This window comes from Mya arenaria, chromosome 6 (genome assembly GCF_026914265.1).
Source record: "Mya arenaria isolate MELC-2E11 chromosome 6, ASM2691426v1".
In the NCBI taxonomy this organism is placed as follows: domain Eukaryota; kingdom Metazoa; phylum Mollusca; class Bivalvia; order Myida; family Myidae; genus Mya; species Mya arenaria.
Window position 1 is genome coordinate 58369479 of NC_069127.1, and position 22509 is coordinate 58391987.

The 22509-nt window shown below is 33.5% G+C and overlaps 2 protein-coding genes and 1 pseudogene across 2 annotated transcripts in view; 2 read left to right on the top strand and 1 right to left on the bottom strand.

The window, feature by feature from the left end:
* Nucleotides 1-15281, top strand: part of LOC128239185 (uncharacterized) — a 49504-nt gene extending 34223 nt beyond the window's left edge. Inside the window, exon 4 of the mRNA XM_052955697.1 lies at nucleotides 15065-15281. Within this exon, the coding sequence (XP_052811657.1) occupies nucleotides 15065-15256 (192 nt within the window). The 3' untranslated portion in view covers nucleotides 15257-15281. The remainder of the gene's footprint in view (nucleotides 1-15064) is intronic.
* Nucleotides 15282-15285: 4 nt separating this feature from the next.
* LOC128237939 (ATP-dependent DNA helicase RecQ-like) lies at nucleotides 15286-17861 on the top strand. The gene is made up of 5 exons (XM_052953515.1): nucleotides 15286-15369; nucleotides 15667-15909; nucleotides 16453-16600; nucleotides 16950-17030; nucleotides 17809-17861. Exons 1-5 carry the CDS (start codon nucleotides 15286-15288, stop codon nucleotides 17859-17861), a joined length of 609 nt encoding a protein of 202 aa, XP_052809475.1.
* A 120-nt stretch (nucleotides 17862-17981) lies between these two features.
* Nucleotides 17982-21573, bottom strand: LOC128237940 (uncharacterized; annotated as a pseudogene).
* Between the last annotated feature and the right edge of the window lie 936 nt (nucleotides 21574-22509).

Below are 22509 nucleotides of genomic sequence, written 5' to 3' on the forward strand. Positions count from 1 at the left end.
CCTGGGAAGCATAGTGGGCAAACTGGTAGTACCCTAACAGTCAAGTAATCTTCAAAATTACAGTCAGATGCTGTGACGAACAGCGGAACCAAGGGTGTGAGGAAAAATGCAGAGAGTTGAGGATTGAGAGGTGGATTAAAATATAATTAATCACAATAAAATTCGGAAAAGAGTCATAATGCATTAGACTTACTGCAACAAACTCATGTTTAGAATTTAACATTCAAGCGTTCAAGACTTGAATGTTAAGTGCTCGTTTAGTCAAAGATGACTTAATATTTATACTCAACCCGGTCAGTAGATCGCTGATATTTATTGTATTGTTTATGCCACTTCCGTCAATAAGCCTTCGTAATTGTTATCAGAAAAGGCATTCTCTTAAAGGTCGTCAAGTTCCAACCTAACGTCTGAAGTCTGGCTCCTCGTATTCATGTTTAAACGTGCATCATTGATTCTGACGCCTATGTTGATGTCTACAAGTGTTTTGCGAAAAATATAACATGACGCCAGATTTCTATAAATAAACATGTTAAGTATGTGCTGTTTGCATAGTTCATTGTTTTTTCGATGAAAAAAGATTCCGTTGTGGTCAAGAATGGAAAATGTTTCGTAATGTGATTTTCTAAAGCAATCTGCCATCATTGGATGCATATCAAAGCAAAACCTGTTCCTTTTATAGTTGTCGTAGTTCTAAACAGACGGTTATTTACCGTAGTCGTTAATACCAGAATATATGTGGTGTACATACGAGCTTATTACTAGGGGAAATGTAGTACACATAAAAGCCTATTACCAGGGGAAATGGGATGTATATTAGAGCGTATAACCAGGGAAAGTGTGGTGTACATACAAGCTTAATACCAGGGGAAGTGTGGAGTATATTAGAGCGTATAACCAAGGAAAATGTGGTGTACATACGAGCTTATTACCAGGGGAAGGGTGGTATATAATAGAGCATATAACCAGGGAAATTGTGGTGTACATTAGAGCTTATTACCAGGGGAAGTGTGGTGTAAATTAGAGCGTATAACCAGGGAAAGTGTGATGTATATACGAGCTTATTACCAGGGGAAGGGTGGTATATAATAGAGCGTATAACCAGGGAAAGTGAGGTGTATATACGAGCTTATTACCAGGGGAAGTGTGATGTATATAAGAGCGTATAACCTGGGAAAGTGTGGTGTATATACGAGCTTATTACCAGGGGAAGTGTAATGTATAATAGAGCGTATAACCAGGGAAAGTGAGGTGTATATACGAGCTTATTACCAGGGGAAGTGTGATGTATATAAGAGCGTATAACCAGGGAAAGGGTGGTGTACATTAAAGCTTATTACCAGGGGAAGTGTGGTGTATATTAGAGCGTATAACCAGGGAAAGGGTGGTGTACATTAAAGCTTATTACCAGGGGAAGTGTGGTGTATATTAGAGCGTATAACCAGGGAAAGGGTGGTGTACGTTAAAGCTTATTACCAGGGGAAGTGTGAAGTATATTAGAGCGTATAACCAGGGAAAGTTTGGTGTGCATTAGAGCTTATAACCAGGGAAAGTTTGGTGTATATTAAAGCGTATGACTGGGGAAAGTGTGGTGTACATACCAGCTTAATATCAGAGGATGTGTGGTGTATATCAAAGCATATACCAGGGAAAGTGTGGTGTACATACGAGCTTAATACAAGAGGGAAGTGTAGTGTACAGCATAGCTTGTTATACTTCCGTCCAAAATTTGAATTATTTCATTTTGATAAATGCTTGATAAATGCCTTTTCTAAGAAATAAGAAGGCTTTAATGTAATTAAATATTGTGTATACATTATTATTATTATATAAAATATCTTAACACATTTATGGCAATAACGAAACTGCCTTAATGCAAATAATGTGTTGTGATCGGATCGTCTTGAACTTGCATAACCTGATAGAGCTTAAATTTAACGAAGCAAATTACTGGATCTTCATGGAAAGTATTTTTGAAGTTCACGTTTAAGTTATGCCAGCCCATCTTTGGCGTTTCTATTGACATGATTTTAGAATTTGGTTGGCTATTGTTGGTTTTGTAAATCTTAAATTTGTGAGGTTGTGGTGGTCATTCCTTAATTGTTTTGTTATTACTCGAGTGATTGTTCACCGTCTTAACGTGTAATATAATGGCAAACAAGCTTGTCTTTTGTCATGTAGCCATATGTCCTACGCATTATACCTACCACATATCAACATACGCAACTCCAAACAGCGTTACTTCCATTTGCAGTCAAGGGATATCATAGCGTAGGGCATTAACACGACACGTATTTTGCTTTTACAAATCACAGCACTGTTTCCATTTCCGCCATGGGTTTGTCCGTAAGATCGTCAAAGTATTTAATGAAGTTTGAATGACTCTTAAACCGAAAGATTCAGAGATCTTTTTCAGTTTTTGCAATTCATCATACCTAACAGTTTATTATGGGACTTCCTTTTCCTATAAATTTATTAAACCTTTTACATATCAAATTCAAACTCCGAATTAATTCACAGTAACAATTCGCTCATTTGTAGATATTTTGAAATAACACTTGTTATATCAATATAAGAGATACTTTTCTAAAAAAAGACATCATAGTGCACCATTTTAAACTTAGAAACAGTCAACATTTTCTTTTGGGGCGACCCCACATTAGTAATAAAACGATTATCGAGTACAATCGATTAATCGTCGCTAACAATGCTATGTCGGCGACAATCGATAGTGGTTGTCCAAATCCGATGTCGCTCATGTTACTTCTGGTAAGTACGTATTATTTGGTATGCGGTAATAGTAGAGTAAATGTCAATTTTTGTTCCGGTAAATTCTCGTCGAGTTGATTTTAACGAGGGATGTCACTCTCTTACACAAATGAGGTGAACGTAAACATGTAAGCTTAAAAACACAAACTCTCCAAAAATTACAAATTGTTTTTAATTGTTTATATATTTTTTCAAACCTCAATAATCTGTCTCTATGGTGAAGTGGGTCCGGTCTTACCTGCAAATACCGGGGATCCCAGCTCGATGCTATCTGTTTTTGAAACCATTTTTAGTATCGTTTGTTATAAACAAATTTACCTTTTGTGAAAGTTTTATGAAATTAAGATATTTTATAAAATCTTCAATATTACAGGTTATTGAATGTAAAGCGTGTTAACAAATATTTATTTTGCTTTTACATGGATAAAATGCTAAGATAAATTACTGGATGCGGTGTGCATCATTTTGTAATTGATTTGCAATTATTAAGTATGTGTTTTGTTGTTATGTTTTTGCGTTATGTTATTGAAGACAGAAAAAGGTTATGGATATTTACTTACTATTGCAAAAAGCATGACTATAGCATAACACGTACTGGTTTCAGGTTAAACCATTTAAATGATCATGATTATACTATGTATAAAGAATGTATTCCTAAATGATATTATGAACTTTCGGTAATTGTCCTATAGTAAATCGAAATACTAGATCCGATTCGATTCAATTATCGATAGCAAATGGAGTCCGATTTTAAACACTACCATTGACCGCCATGTGGCTGATTCGCCATATCCCAAAGACGTTTCCAAATCAAAACTTTAACATATGTTAACATTCTGGAAATGTCCGCATGCTACTAGAGAGTTTCTTTGGGATTTCAAGTCTTAAATAATATTGAAGTAAACAAATTGAAATTAATGAACGTTTCTAGTTCATATATTGTTTCTCATTATGCACAGTTTCACTTGTCCCTGTTAAAAGTCTTCTACATTAAACTCATGTGAAATGCGTGTAACATCTTAATATTTCAAGGATAGTGCCATTGCAATGTTTTCTAGAATGCTAATAAATATTTTGTGAGTTTCATTAGTCAATTATCGATAACTTGGAACAGAAACATTCAAACCAATCCGGTCCCACATCAAGTTGAATGGAACTTGTGAAGACTATCCTAGGGAATTCAAGATGATAAGATCACCTTAATGGCCCAGTTATGAAACTTTATTAACGCCCTCGAAATGCATGATCATTTTAAAACATTTGGAGTATTATTCACTGATCGGGAGTAAATTAATGATGTACAACGCCAGCTTGGTTCATTTCAACAGAGAGCTGTGACCTTGGTAGAAACAGCTTAATGCTTATCATAAAACCATCAACTTTGGGCGATGGAACAGTGCAAGCTTAATTGCTTTTATAAGAGGGATGTGTCTCGCCTTGGTAGATACTGCTTTATGCTTATCATGTAACACATTAATTCCATGCATGGAAACATTCCAAGCCGCCTTTGATCGTTACTGACCCCGAAATGCATGATCTTTTACAAACATTTCAATAATAACAATTATGTATTTATTTTAAGAAGTATTAAGTATTCGGAAGATATGCACCAGTCAATTGTAACCACGCCCCCCACCCCCAGGTCCGTTGGTATAACGGGGATAGCCGGTGAAACGGGCCGTGTTTTTACCTTTCAGGAGGCCCCGCAGTGCCGGGTGAATGCGGTGGTTTTACCTTCGCTTTAAATATAGCGGGGAATGGGCTTTACCTAGGGTCCCTGGGGTGCGGGGGCATTTGGCGGGAATTTTACCATTTGTACGTCCCCGCAGGGCGGGGATTTTAGCCAGGGTTGGCTTGACCGAAGTCAAAGTCCCCGCTCTTCCCCGGAACTGGGGGGCAGTGGTTACAATTGACTGGCGCATTAAACTACGATGGAACTGCGAAAACTTAATTATTTTTGACAGAGAGCTGTGGCCTTGTTAGAAATAGCTTTATACGTATAATTCAACACATAACCTCAGTGGTGGTGGAACAGCGCACGCTTGGTTCAATTTTACAAAGAGCTGTGAACTTGACGCGTTAACGCATGCATGGTATCATACCAAGCCGCCTTTTGATCGTTTCTACTATAACCTGTTCAATTTCAACGAAGCTTTTGTCATAAGATATACCAGTTGACCGACAACCTGACTTTAAAATTTCAAAACCAAATACTTAGCTATGAATATTTTGCAATTATTTTTTTAATTGCTATTTTGGTGAAGACCAAATAGTTGCAATTTAGAAAGTATTGCCTAGGTCAAATGCCCATTTACATACGCTTGAAAAGAAATGACAATTTACAAAACATATTATTTAAAGATATTTATTCAATATATCATAGCAATGTATATCAAATACACACATTTCTTCTGTGTCTAATAGCAATTCATTTCATATATATACTTGCTATCAATATCTCATTACAAAACATATCTTATACACACATTTATTCGATCTCTGATTACAAGTTATTAAGTTATTACACATAATCCATACAAAGAGTTCATATATACACATAGTCCATACATATGCTTATTGCACATAACCTACACAAAGAGTTCTTATGCATTATCCATACACAGAGTTATTACACACACTATATACATAGAATTATTACACACAACATATACACAGAGTTAATATACGCCATCAATAAATAGAGATATTGTTCACCACCCATACATATATTTATTACACACCATCATTACATAGAGTTATTTCACACCATCATTGCATAGAGTTAATATACACCATCCATACATATAGTTATTACACACCATCATTACATAGAGTTAATATACACCATCCATACATATAGTTATTACACACCATCATTACATAGAGTTAATATACACCATCCATACATATAGTTATTACACACCATCATTACATAGAGTTAATATAAACCATCCATACATATAGTTATTACGCACCATCATTACATAGAGTTAATATACACCATCCATACATATAGTAATTACACACCATCATAACATAGAGTTAATATACACCATTCAAACATATAGTTATTACACACCATCATAACATAGAGTTAATATACACCATCCATACATATAGTTATTACACACCATCATTACATATAGTTATTACACACCATCATTACATATATAGTAATACACACCATCCATACATATAGTTATTACACACCATCATTACTTAGAGTTAATGTATACCATCCATACATATAGTTATTACACACCATCATTACATAGAGTTAATGTACACCATCCATACATATAGTTATTACGCACCATCATTACATATAGTTATTACGCACCATCATTACATATATAGTAATACACACCATCCATACATATAGTTATTACACACCATCATTACTTAGAGTTAATGTATACCATCCATACATATAGTTATTACACACCATCATTACATAGAGTTAATATACACCATCCATACATATAGTTATTACGCACCATCATTACATAGAGTTAATAATATACACCATCCATACATTTAGTTATTACGCACCATCATTACATAGAGTTAATATACACCATCCATACATATAGTAATTACACACCATCATTACATAGAGTTAATATACACCATCCATACATATAGTAATTACACACCATCATAACATAGAGTTAATATACACCATTCAAACATATAGTTATTACACACCATCATTACAGAGAGTTAATATACACCATCCATACATATAGTTATTACACACCATCATTACATATAGTTATTACACACCATCCATACATATAGTAATTACACACCATACATACATATAGTTATTACACACCATCATTACATAGAGTTAATATTACACCATCCAAACATATAGTTATTATACACCAAAATTACAAAGAGTTAATATACACCATCCATACATTTAGTTATTACGCACCATCATTACATAGAGCTAATATACACCATCCAAACATATAGTAATTACACACCATCATTACATAGAGTTAATATACACCATCCAAACATATAGTTATTACACACCATCATTTAATAAAGTTAATATTACACCATCCAAACATATAGTTATTACACACCATCATTACACAGAGTTAATATACACTATCCATACATATAGTTATAACACACCATCCATACAATATAACTGTCATATAGTTATTACACAACATCATTACATAAAAAATATACACCATCCAAAATACATGTTTAGTAATTACACATCATCATTGCATATACTTAATATAAACCATCCATACATATAGTTATTACACACCATCATTACATAGAGTTAATATACACCATCCATACATATAGTAATTACACACCATCATTACATATAGTTATTACACACCATCATTACATATATAGTAATACACACCATCCATACATATAGTTATTACACACCATCATTACTTAGAGTTAATGTACACCAGCCATACATATAGTTATTGCGCACCATCATTACATAGAGTTAATATACACCATCCATACATATAGTTATTACGCACCATCATTACATAGAGTTAATATACACCATCCATACATATAGTTATTACACACCATCATTACATAAATTTAATATACACCATCCATACATATAGTTATTACACACCATCATTACATAGAGTTAATATACACCATCCATACATTTAGTTATTACGCACCATCATTACATAGAGTTAATATACACCATCCATACATATAGTAATTACACACCATCATTACATAGAGTTAATATACACCATCCAAACATTTAGTTATTACGCAACATCATTACATAGAGTTAATATACACCATCCATACATATAGTAATTACACACCATCATTACATAGAGTTAATATACACCATCCATAAATATAGTTATTACACATCATCATTACATAGAATTAATATACACCATCCATACATTTAGTTATTACGCACAATCATTACATAGAGTTAATATACACCATCCATACATATAGTTATTACACATCATCATTACATAGAGTTAATATACACAATCCATACATAAAGTTATTACACACCATCATTACATAGAGTTAATGTACACCATCCATACATAGAGTAAATGTACACCATCCATACATATAGTTATTACACACCATCATTACCTAGAGTAAATGTACACCATTCATACATATAGTTATTACACACCATCCATACATATAGTTATTACACACCATCATTACATAGATTTAATATACACCATCCATACATATAGTTATTACACACCATCATTACATAGAGTTAATATACACCATCCATACATATAGTAATTACTCACCATCATTACATAGATTTAATGTACACCATCCATACATTTAGTTATTACACACCATCATTACATAGAGTTAATATACAACATCCATTCATTTAGTTGTTACGCACCATCATTACATAGAGTTAATATACACCAGCCATACATATAGTTATTGCGCACCATCATTACATAGAGTTAATATACACCATCCATACATATAGTTATTACACACCATCATTACATAGAGTTAATATACACCATCCATACATATAGTTATTACACACCATCATTACATAGAGTTAATGTATACCATCCATACATATAGTTATTACACACCATCATTACATAGAGTTAATGTACACCATCCATACATTTAGTTATTACGAACCATCATTACATAGAGTTAATATACACCATCCATACATTTAGTTATTACACACCATCATTACATAGAGTTAATATACACCATCATTACATAGAGTTAATATACACCATCCATACATTTAGTTATTACGCACCATCATTACATAGAGTTAATATACACCATCCATACATATAGTTATTACACACCATCATTACATAGAGTTAATATACACTATCCATACATATAGTAATTACACACCATACATACATATAGTTATTACACACCATCCATACATATAGTTATTACACACCATCATTACATAGATTTAATATACACCATCCATACATATAGTTATTACACACCATCGTTACATAGAGTTAATATACACCATCATTACATTTAGTTATTACGCACCATCATTACATAGAGTTAATATACACCATCCATACATATAGTAATTACACACCATCATTACATAGAGTTAATATACACCATCCATACATTTAGTTATTACGCACCATCATTACATAGAGTAAATATACACCATCCATACATATTGTTATTACACACCATCATTACATAGAGTTAATATACACCATCCATACATATAGTAATTACACACCATCATTACATAGATTTAATGTACACCATCCATACTTAAGTTATTACACACCATCCATACATATAGTTATTACACACCATCATTACATAGAGTTAATATACACCATCCATAGATATAGTTATTACACACCATTAATACATATAGTTATTACACACCATCATTACATAGAGTTAATCTACACCATCCATACATATAGTTATTACACACCATCATTACATAGAGTTAATATACACCATCCATACTTAAGTTATAACACACCGTCCATACATATAGTTATTACACACCATCATTACATAGAGTTAATATACACCATCCATACTTAAGTTATAACACACCATCCATACATATAGTTATTACACACCATCATTACATAGAGTTTATATACACCATCCATACATTTAGTTATTACACACCATCATTACATAGAGTTAATATACACCATCCATACATATAGTTATTACGCACCATTACTACATAGAATTAATATACACCATCCATACATATAGTTATTACACACCATCATTACATAGAGTTAATATACACCATCCATACATATAGTTATTACACACCATCATTACATAGAGTTAATATACACCATCCATACATATAGTTATTACGCACCATTACTACATAGAATTAATATACACCATCCATACATATAGTTATTACGCACCATCATTACATATAATTAATATACACCATCCATACATATAGTTATTACACAGCAACATTACAGAGAGTTAATATACACCATCCATACATATAGTTATTACACACCATCATTACATAGAGTTAATATACACAATCCATACATTTAGTTATTACACACCATCATTACATAGAGTTAATATACACCATCCATACATATAGTAATTACACACCATCATTACATAGATTTAATGTACACCATCCATACATTTAGTTATTACACACCATCATTACATAGAGTTAATACACACCATCCATTCATTTATTTATTACCCACCATCATTACATAGAGTTAATATACACCATCCATACATATAGTTATTACACACCATCATTACATAGAGTTAATGTACACCATCCATACATATAGTTATTACACACCATCATTACATAGAGTTAATATACACCATCCATATATTTAGTTATTACGCACCATCATTACATAGAGTTAATATACACCATCCATACATTTAGTTATTACGCACCGTCATTACATAGAGTTAATATACACCATCCATACATTTAGTTATTACGCACCATCATTACATAGAGTTAATATACAATATCCATACATTTAGTTATTACGCACCATCATCACATAGAGTTAATATACACCATCCATACATTTAGTTATTACACACCATCATTACATAGAGTTAATATACACCATCCATACATTTAGTTATTACGCACCATCATTACATAGAGTTAATATACACCATCCATACATATAGTTATTACACACCATCATTACATAGAGTTAATATACACTATCCATACAGTTAGTTATTACACACCATCATTACATAGAGTTAATATACACCATCCATACATTTAGTTATTACGCACCATCATTACATAGAGTTAATATACAATATCCATACATTTAGTTATTACGCACCATCATCACATAGAGTTAATATACACCATCCATACATTTAGTTATTACACACCATCATTACATAGAGTTAATATACACCATCCATACATTTAGTTATTACGCACCATCATTACATAGAGTTAATATACACCATCCATACATATAGTTATTACACACCATCATTACATAGAGTTAATATACACTATCCATACAGTTAGTTATTACACACCATCATTACATAGAGTTAATATACACTATCCATACATATAGTTAATATACACCATCATTACATAGAGTTAATATACACTATCCATACAGTTAGTTATTACACACCATCATTACATAGAGTTAATATACACCATCCATACATTTAGTTATTACGCACCATCATTACATAGAGTTAATATACACCATCATTACATAGAGTTAATATACACCATCCATACATTTAGTTATTACACACCATCATTACATAGAGTTAATATACACCATCCATACATATAGTAATTACACACCATCATTACATAGAGTTAAGATACACTATCCATACATATAGTTATTACACACCATCCATACATATAGTTATTACACACCATCAGTACATAGAGTTAATGTTCACCATCCATACATATAGTTATTACACATCATCATTACATAAAGTAATTACACACCATCCATACATATAGTTATTACACACCATCATTACATATAGTAATTACACACCATCATTACATATAGTTATTACACCCCATCCATACATATAGTTATTACATACCATCATTACATAGAGTTAATGTACACCATCCATACATATAGTTATTACACACCATCACTACATATAGTTATTACACACCATCCATACATATAGTTATTACGCCCCATCCATACATATAGTAATTACACAACATTAACATATAGAGTTAATATACACCATCCATAAGTATATATATAGTTATTATACACCATCCACACATAAAGTAATAACACATCATAGGAACCTAGATTTAGCACACACCATCCATAGATAGAGTTATTACACAACATCCATTCATTAAGGTATTACACATTATCCCCCATATAATGTTAATACGCATTGTCCATACAGAGAGCTAGCTACATGTATTACACACAATCCATACATAGAGTTATTCCCCACCTCCCATACAAGAGTTAATATGAAATAAGGCACTGCCTTTGATGAGCTCTAGGTATGTTATCAACTACAAAAACTGCTAATGCAGTTCATTTTTTCTTAGCAGGGATGATAACAGAGCCAAGTTGCCAATCCTGAAAATGTCTGCGTGGGGTTCAGGGGGCCGCTCAAGGCCCCCGATGGGTCCAGGGCAAAGCCCTGGTGGGGGGAAAGGGGGGCAAAGCCCCCCCGAAGCTTTCCGTTTTTTAGGGATTCTAATACCCTTTTTTGCCTTAGAATAGTGTTTACTTATACTTCTAATAAAACTCAACTGATCCAAATGCCTGTGTATGAACAGTCTACACTGTGGGATGTTTGATTTATAATAATGCACAACATATCAATTATCATGCTTGCAAATGATTATTGCAAAAGTGTTTTTTGTTCAATTTTTATGTATCATAAGAGTATTAAATCCATTTTCTGCACATTTGATGGGAATACAATGTTATTAATTAATATATATATATATATATATATATATATATATATATATATATTATTCCAAGTAATATCCAAACGGGACTTAAATGCTTTGGCAGCGTAGCCGTTGTGGACATGGTGGACTTTGGCATATTCTGGTCCCCAAGCCAGATTTTTCTCCTCATGGTGTTACATGAGTCCAGTAGCACACAAACTAGATTGTCCCACGGCAGTTCAAGTCTCTCAAACAGGTTTTCAAATTCCATGAAAATTGATTCAGAATCAGCCCTTGTGATTTTTAAGGAGGCCAAATGTCTCAACACTATTTCTTTCTCTATAGCAGAAAAATAGCTGCAACAGTTTTCTCATTGTTTGTGTTTGTTGACTTGTCTTAGTTGAAACAAAACCGAGATCCATTAACTCCTCCACATGTTCATCATTGAAATGGCTAGCCACTCCTTAAGTTATCTTGTATGATGCTGTACTCCTTTGAAGTTTTAATTCACTGAGAGCCTTTGTATCTTTGGCAAGTGTCTTAAGTAAGACACACTACTGTGGTGCCAGGGAGCATGTTCAGCCATTAATCCAAGTATCATGGCCTCTGGATTGAATTGTTAGTCATTGACAGGAACAACTGGATGCACTGGCTGAGGTGTCTGTTCATCTCTGACTTTTGTAACCATCAACATACTTGGAAATACAAATTACAACTATAGAATTTAAATTTCACTCAAACTGGGTCCTCAAGAAGTTTTGTTGAACTGTCTCAAATAGAAAATAAAATGACTGCCTCTACGTAATATGTATTACTACTACAAAATATTTATTCATTTTTTTTAAATTTGAACCAAACCAATTTTCATTTGAACCTTAAAGGTCAACAGCCACTTCTTATTGAGAACAATGCTTCAAACATTATGAGAATAATAAAGAAACGGCTTACAGCGTAAACTTCCATTGGCCAAATAAAATTTGTAAAATAAAAATCGATTATTATGACACAATCCGAATCGTGATGTCCGAAATAATGCTACATGCGCAAAATTCATTCTCAGTCTGATCACTTTCTATTAACTTAAAAAAAAAAAAAAAACGTTTCGGGAATTTCTCTTAAAAATAAATGGCAAATATACCCTTAAAATCGACGAATCGATGTTTTTAGAAGTAGGTGGCGGTCGTTTATTTTCCAATTTTCCAATACTCGTTTATTCGTCTTCGTCGTCTGTCAATTCCGGATACGACCATCCGGATACTGTCTTCTAGTCCCATCGGTAATTTCCGTAATCACCGGATGCTATCTTAACCAATCATATAGCTCGATTGCCTAGTCTGGAGTTCCTTCCCCTTTCTGCTACGCAGAGAGTCAGGCTCACGCCAATCAATGTCGGACGCGATGTGTAAACAAATCTAAGGGGATTTCTTAATTTATTGATCATCCGGTAAGCAAAAGTTGAGTGTCTTTGAAAATATATTATAAATGTAAAGGTAACGTTAAATTGCTTTAGAGCAATATCTTTTTAGCATATTTACAGATATGATAAACTTGCATAGTTTTCGGACAATTATGCATTTTGTATAAATTCGGACATCATTGTGACATTAGGTTTGTGAACGTTTATAGTGATTTTAATACCTTTATTTCATGGTACAAGTTATATTTGTCCTTTAAACACGTTCAGATCAGTGCCTTTTCTTAAAAAAATGTATTTTTAAATTACGTTCTAAATATAAATAGAGTTCTAATAGCTAAAGAACTTCAGCGAACACGTTATATATTACCTTTTTGGATGTGTTCGCTGAAGAGAACGCCGTATCTAAACCCTACCAGAATTCGTGAGATTTTTATATCACGCTATTATTTCACTTGTATGCATTGTACAGACAAAATAGCTGTATCCTTAGGTAAATGAAGTAAAATGTAGTTCACAAACTCATTTTTAAAACCAAAAACCACTTTAAAGATAGTTGATTTAGCATTTTAATAAATCCTATTACAAGCATTCCTTATCTAGGTCATAGTTGTGTTCAAATTTAATCACGTGACACCAAGATTTTCAGAAAATACCCATGTGACCTAGTGTTTATTTTGCTGTTATTTTTTCTATTTCGAATAATTAATAAATAACCAATAACAAATTTGGAATAAATAAAAAAAATTTACTAATCAAAAGGTATTTACAGCCTTACTGCAATTGGATTCAACTAAATGAACAATGTGAATCTGATGCTATAAATAGAATCCATCGACGTCATCATTGTCATGTGATTGCATTGCATCATCACATTCTGGTTGACTTTACTATGGGGGTTACGCCATAACTTTAATGTGTTGTAAACATCAAAAAATAAATATCAACATTAAAGTTATAGAAGCCAGAACTAGAGCTATAATTGCTTCATAAGCAAAAAAGATTTCAACCTCAAACCTAGATGTTACTTTGACCACATCCGTCAGCACAGGGACAGATATGCATTTGAACTGTGAGTTGCTCTTCTTGTAATACTTGCAAAAATGACAAGCCCCTAAAATGCACATTCATCGCCTGATGTCTATCATTACCTGTATGTCCAAAATATCGCACTTATGAGTTGGATGGAATCCAATGATACCCCTACAAATAAATATATACCAGAAATCATGTCTATAATTGCTATAATTTTGTTTAGGTAAAGTCCAAATGGTCAGAAATACATGGGTATATAGTTTTTTTATGTACCCAACATAGTCATGTTTGGGATAAAATATTGATATTGATATTTAGGTGTCAATATACAAAAAAATGGATCTTTAATTATTTATTATATTTTGTTATATTTCCAGGAACAAGAATATTCAAAGGCCTTAGAAACCTTCAACAAGGTCTATAAAACTGAAATTCCTGGATTAAAGCCTCTGCAAGCAAAAACATTAAATGTGCTGCTTTCTGGAAAGGATTGTGTCTGCTGTCTCCCAACTGGCTATGGGAAATCTCTTATCTTTGAAATTCTTTATTTATTGACCCAGCTTGTTTAGTATTAGTAGTGGAACCTTTAAACGTGATCATGGTGCAAGAGTGCCAGAAGCTTGGTGACTCAGCTATTTGTCTTTCAGCGGAAAGTGATTTAGGTCCCGTCAAAGATGGAAAAGTGAAGTATATTTTTTGCCATCCAGAGGACATTTTAAATAACAAGAGCATCATTGAGCTGTTTAGATGTGAACATATGAATGAAAGAAAAACATTCTTAGTCATTGATGAGGCGCATTGCGTTTTGGAATGGGGCGACGACTTTAGACCTAATTACAAACAACTAGCTAACTTAAGATCTGTTTTTGTTTGTAATGTGTTAGCTCTTTCAGCAACGGTGACATGTGTTGGACAAAGATAACTAATTAAAAACTTACATCTCATAGATTGTGAATGTGTTTGTGCTCCGCCAACAAAGGCAAACATTGAACTTATTGTGCTAAAAAGACCAAGCGCTACTGCCAGAGGAAACTGTGCAAGCACTCCCTATGATTACATCTTTGAAAGGGTACTGCACGAGCTCAATGATCTAGGTAGCCAGTTCCCAATCACTGTTATTTACTGTAAGTCTATGCAGTGGATAGGCTACGGATACCAGCTGGCCAGAGAAATCCTGAATAACAAGTTCTATGTTTGTGATCAGATTCCAGAAAATGCACGGGTAGTGATGTTCCACTCCTCAATGGAAGGCAGCAGTGGGTGGTAAGGCAAGTATCAGCTTAATCCATTAAGTAAATACATTAAGACAGAGTCATTTAAAACAAACATGTACTAAGTAAATAATTTTACCCTCAGAACTAAAGTTTATGGGGTATATTGGAATTACCCTGTCCATCCGTCTGTCCATAGAGCTTGTAAGCGCAAGTTTCCTACACGATTGGTCGGATTTTGATCAAACTACCAAATGGAAGAACATGACTTGTAGATGTGCATAAAGAAAGATAACTCTGTTCTGAAGATAATAAAGGGATATAATTTGACGTCAAACTTTGACGTTTATAGTCCTTATTCACTATCAATTTGGTACCTTGGGGTATCAGTCACATTTTGTAAGCATTACTTATGAAAAAGTATTCCTTAAGTACCCAGAAGTCATTGAATCAGGTACATATTGAATACTACTTCTTTCAATGTAGTTGCTAGTGGGCTATTTACGCCAAAGTTTAAGGTCATTGTGATAATCTTTGACACATTCTGTTTACAGTTGAAACAGATGATCCTGGATAGTCTTCAAAAGCCGCCAGAGCATTGCAGCATCAGACTGGTATTTGCATCAGTGGCTCTTGGCATGGGAGCAGACCTGCAGCATGTCAAGCGTGTGATACATGCTGGCCCGCCATCTTCATTAGAAAGTAATAGATTTATCTCTTTACTAAACCCTTTATTTAATACTTTAATGTTGTGAACTAAATTAAAACATATAAATAAAAAATATGCTTTATTTAGCATAAAATGTTCAGATATAATCATAAACATTAAAACAAATGACCATGTCACAACATATTTATGATTTATATTTATAATGAAATGTTAGTTTTACTTTACTACATCTGAAATATAATAATATAACATATTCTACATTCTCTAAACAGAACTTCTTGTCTGTAATACTATTTAATACTGTATTTTAAAACATCATCAGACCAAGCAGACAACAATTACAAAATTAAATATTATAGGCATTATACACATTTTTTTCAGCATATGTTCAAGAAATCGGACGGTGCGGAAGAGATGGTGCACATGCTAATGCCATCCTGTACTACAATAACAGTGACCTAGGTATTCAGCACATGCAAGCAAGCATGAAGGATTATTGTAAAACAGACAAATGCAAGAGGGAATTTATAAATGAACATTTTGGATTTGATCTGTCTGATAGGCCAACTATTTGTTGTAATATCTGCCAATCTGATCTTGGTTTGGAATGGGATTTTTCTCAGCTATTAATAAAATAAACTGAATATGCACCCATTTTCCTTATTCTTAGACAATGTTGTGGAAATCATATGCCCGATTTGGCCATCATGGGTAATTTGATTGATGGGCAAGTGAAATTTCCCTAGTTGTCCAGGGGAGATTAATACTTGAGCTCCTAAAGCTTTTGTCTCGATAATACTATGGAATTGCATTTAAACTGACTCATACTAAGACTTGAACAGACTTTGCGGTCTTTTTATGTTTACATGCATCTGTGCAGGTGTGAGAATTATATGTACAAGTATATTTTTGCATAAAAATCGAGTCAAATGCTCGGTAGCATTATATAAAGTATTTGTTAAAATTAAAAAATGAATTCCATTGATTATGAAATTTAGCTGATATAAACAGTATTATGTTAAAAGTGTATCTCCATTTCTCTTTTGTCTAAAGTACAATGTATGATTTAAGCATATTCCAAACAAACCATGTCTCTTATATGTGTATTAATATATGAATAACCACTTTTCCAAGGTTGGTCTCTTTAGACAGGTTCAATAGTAAATGTATTTATGTGTATCCAATCTGGAAAATGTAATAAAAATTGGCCTAGATATTTGCAAAGTAACATTCTGACCAGGTTTCATCAAGATTGTGCCAAAATTATGGCTTCTAGGAGTGTTGGCAAGCTAAATGTAGACAATGCATAATTTATTACGCACAGTTACATACATAGACTATCACACTGGTTCACTTTGATCATCGCGTGTATCATATATAAATATAGCTTTGCACATGCATTTTTATTAGACTTTAATGCCCAACGTCGTAGTACATATGGAGTTTGTGTTTTTCAATCCACAAAACGAGTTCATCCATATCGAGTTTTGTGATTGGATTCTTTGGCATGTTCTTCAGTGACTGAATGCACCGCCCACACACATGGTGGAAAGGTCTTACTGATCTCAAGTCTGTTATTAAGTGAAGCTCATCTTGGTAGGAAGATGGTGTCTTGTGTTTCTGAGCCCGTCTACAAACATGCGTTTCTGTGTCATATTTGTCAGAGATTTCATTCATTCCATGAAAGGATGAGCTTCTGTTTTTCATTGATGCCTCTGATACATTGGAACACATGGATTTGAGATGGTTCTTTGTAACTCTTACAAGATGCTCCATCTGGAGATCAGCTGGTATATGGGTATTTGTTTTCCCACCAGTGTTAACAAACAGGCCATACAAACTGCTATTAGCAACCTTTTCACTGAGTTTTGCAAGCTGTTGACAAAGAAACTGCAGAATTTCAAGTGCATACTTTGACCTGTGGTTGTGGCCTTTTAGAAACACCATCAAGTATTTCAAAGTTCTCAGTAGGCGATTTCTGTCTGGAATTTTGATGACATCATTCAACCGAAGATAAACCAGACCAATCTCAAGAACAACTTTGCCATATACATGCATGGAGTCACAACCATAATCATGGTTTTCGGCTGAAACTGGTTGAATTTTATCAAGAGCATTTCTACTGTCACGCAAGACTCTTTCATCTAAAGGCCTAACTAATTCACATAGCCACTTGTTGATGTCCTCGCTGCTCATGTTTGTACAGTCAGGCAGTTGAATATTGGGGACAGCGTTTGTATCTTCTACCTGAAAGTACTCGCATGCTGCCTCCACTATGTAAGATTTAATGAAGGAGACGGCCAACTCCTTGCAGTCATTGTAGTGGTTCTTGACATCCAAGCCATCTGCATCTTTTCGTTGTAAACGGATTTTTTTAGCATGCAATGTGAAAATTTCAGTGTTTGATGTATGGTAAAGAATTTGGTAAAAGCTAGATAGCACAGTCATTTGCAGGTGAAACAATTCAAATGTAATTGGCTTTAAGTTTTCAAATCTCTCTGTTGGGGTCAATGCTGCGGCACGGAGACGTTTGGCTCCAGAGAATCGTTCTCGAGTCAACTGATCTCCACCGATATGTACAGGCTCTGGTGGCATTCCAGCACTTATATGAACAGAATTCACTAGTGACTCATAACTGTCGAGAATGTCAACAACATCTGAATACTTTTGCTCGTTTTTGGCCATTATAGGAAGTGGTATTACTTTATTCTTCTCGTGAAGAAGTTGACTATGCTCTCCTAGTATGTCCTCATTTGCTTCTTTCTTGGCAAACTTGAGCCAAGGAAAGAATTCTGTAAGAGTTCTAGCAACGGGTCGATTCATATCATCTATCAAATACTTCCAATTATCATCTGCTAACAGAAAACTTGCAACGGGTAGAATCCTTAGATCACATTGAGGTGACTGGTCAGAGAGGTAATCAAAAGACATGTTCTGAACTATGGAAGTGGATCCAAACCAATGTTCCATGTGTCAAATTTTACCACTACTCTTCCTAGCATGAGCAACACCAAGCTGAAAGTTAATATTGTCGCCAACTATTCGAAATTGTTTTCTTTCTTTTATTGCATCTATTAATTCAGTCTTGAAATGTCCAGATATTGTATCCATTGTGGACAACAATCCCGAGTGGCTCAAAGTAATACCAAGTGGTTGCAACCGATCATAAACCTGAAAATTATTAGAAGTGAAGATAATGTATCTCACATCAATGCAAAACATACCATTGTTTCTATATAAATTAGTATTTTAGTCCAGATGATACAAAAATCTGCCTAGGATGTTCAAATAAACTTGCTTACCAATGTTTATTACAAATTTCATAAAAAATGTATTGTTTTAGTCATTTAGCCAGATAATTTGTTATCCACTTTGCTGGTTTATAAGTAATCTCATTACTTTTGGCCAAGCGATTAAGGAGAAGAAGTGGTTTGAAACAATCATTGATAATGGACAAACGACTGACAAAATACAATCACAATGCTCACCTTGAGCACATTGTGCTCAGGTGTGCAAATAAGAAAAATAATTTACTTCAGTACCTTGCTTTATTTTTGAAAATTTATAATTCTACAAAAAAAATTACCATAATAAGATTTATAATCAAAGCAATGACTGCATTTTATCAAATGAATAGATGTTCAATATAACACTCTCAAAAATAGTTAAAAAGCATGCCTTTTTCAACATTATGGGTACTTGCAGTGCAAAGTTTTATCATTATTAGATGAGAATAGCTTGATCCAAACCTGGATAGTAAATAACAAAGGACAATGGTGACTATGTCAGAGATCACAATTTCAATAGTACTGAGAGTAAAACACTGAAATAGAATAAATAATAATAAAAATTTAAACAACAGACAAGAACTTTTCAACTGTCTTGATATTAGGCCTAAAAAAAGTCTTTTTTTTGGTCACCGTGCCCAAACTGACAATGGTTGGTCATAATTTTTTTTATATTTTTATAGAGGTAAATTGCCATAATTGTCTTAAAAATCTTATAGCAAAGGTGGTTAAATTTGATACAGAATATTGAATTTCTCATTAATTTAATGCTTTCAATTTAAAAAAAAAAATAGGCAAATAAAAATAGTTCAAATAACCGTCATTTCCAAACAGTCTTAGTTTGAATCTTGTTGGTTATAAACCATACAAACAAACCAAATAGTCTTGAATTTTAATATAATTTCGGATAAACTGCCAAAAAATTCTAATATCAAGTGAATTTTTGGGTTATTTCGGGTGACCAGAAAGCAAACATATTTTTGAGACCTTAACAAACAAGATAACTATTAACATTCAACAGTATTGAAACTCATCAATGGTGATCAAAGTCTCTAATCTTTTCAAACAAGCTCAAAATAGCAAAGACAAATATTTAACAGAAAATTCACATGAAAGATGATCAGATTAAAATGAATATCGCCATTAATCGAACAAATAATTTTGTACTTCATGCATCCTGTCTTTACAGTTAAACACCCACTGAATATCCAAGTATCAGGTTAAGACTCAACACACTGATTTTTTCCTCATTGCATAAACTAATGGTAATAAGGATTATTGGTTATCTATGGTGTAATTCTATGGTGCCTCGGTCACAAAAATAGATGGCAAATTACAAATTGATCCGTGCTAGTGGCTGGAAAAAAAATCAGTAATAATGTATGCATAAACCATGTTTCAATGAACTTTCTGCTATAAAACAGTTCATGCATCAACAAACAAAAAGAAACGGAAAACGCAAACGTTTGAACAGTAACACTATTTACTTTCTGATGAGTCTGTTCATTGGCAAGTGTGATGGTCACAACCTTCTGCACTAATGATAGTTCATGAAACCTCTGCTTCATGAGCATGCCATAGATTGCTCCGATTACTGGAACTAGTGAATTGGTTGCTGAAGAATGTCCAATTTTACTGGTTGGTAATGTTACGGCCAACAAAACTTCAGCCAAAAGAGGCTGTTTGGTATGAAGTTCTTCCATACATCATCCCAGCTAAAACTGCAAAGTTCCTCATAACTTGTTCCATGGAGTACACAGTTTCTTGCACTATTTTCGATATCGTATAAAACCTCAAGAATTATGCTCCCTCGTAGTGGAGACTGCATGATTTTCTCCGCGGCAGTACAAGAACCTGCAAAAATATCAGATAAAGTTTAAATGAATTGAATAGAAATTCATAGCATTCCTGCTACACATGCATTTTTCTTAGTTGGTTAATGCAGAAGCCACTGTTAATCCACGCTATATGAACTACTACACAGTTTTTCACAAAGGCCTCATTTCCTTATCACAAGAAAAGAAGGCCAAAGTGAACAGACAAAACGCTTGTTTTCACTGTTTCTTAACATGAACATTTATATTGTTGTAAACAGGTATACTACCAGATATATGCACAGGAAAATCATTTATTCATTCCGAAAAGAAACAATATGTTACATTATTTTTAAACTTTATAAAATACTTGCATTATCATTTCACAAAACAGCATTAACTGATAACATTATTATAATTAAGGCCAAGCTTTATGTAGTATGATGAGAAATATGCCATGCACTGGTGGATTGGCTCACAAGAAGGGAAGCATGGCGGACCAGGAAAAGGAGGACAGCACAGCGGCACGATGAAAAGGTTTGAAAAAAACAAACACTATGCTTACACAATGTTTCCATTAACGAAATTCGGTCTTCCTGTCTCAAAGGAGGAAATCGCCGCAGTCTTTTGAAGGCTGTCTGATTCAAATGTTCTGCGGCCTGACTGGAACACTGTATAACATAATAAAGTAACAAAGAAAATTTTACAACACATCATAGAACTGCTTGCAACAAATGAGATACTTCAATATCTGTTTAGTATTTAAAATTACTGAAATATGGTATTACTACATATTTTCCTGCAAACTTAGTATATATCCCAGAATAGCATCAATATATC

What these genes read in the sequence shown, in the direction of transcription:
- LOC128237939 (XM_052953515.1), top strand. Translation starts at nt 15,286, where the DNA reads ATGGTGCAAGAGTGCCAGAAGCTTGGTGACTCAGCTATTTGTCTTTCA. An exon ending in AGATTCCAGAAAATGCACGG is followed by an intron (nt 15,910 to 16,452) that starts GTAGTGATGTTC and finishes TTCTGTTTACAG; the next exon opens with TTGAAACAGATGATCCTGGA. An exon ending in CTACAATAACAGTGACCTAG is followed by an intron (nt 17,031 to 17,808) that starts GTATTCAGCACA and finishes CATTCTGACCAG; the next exon opens with GTTTCATCAAGATTGTGCCA.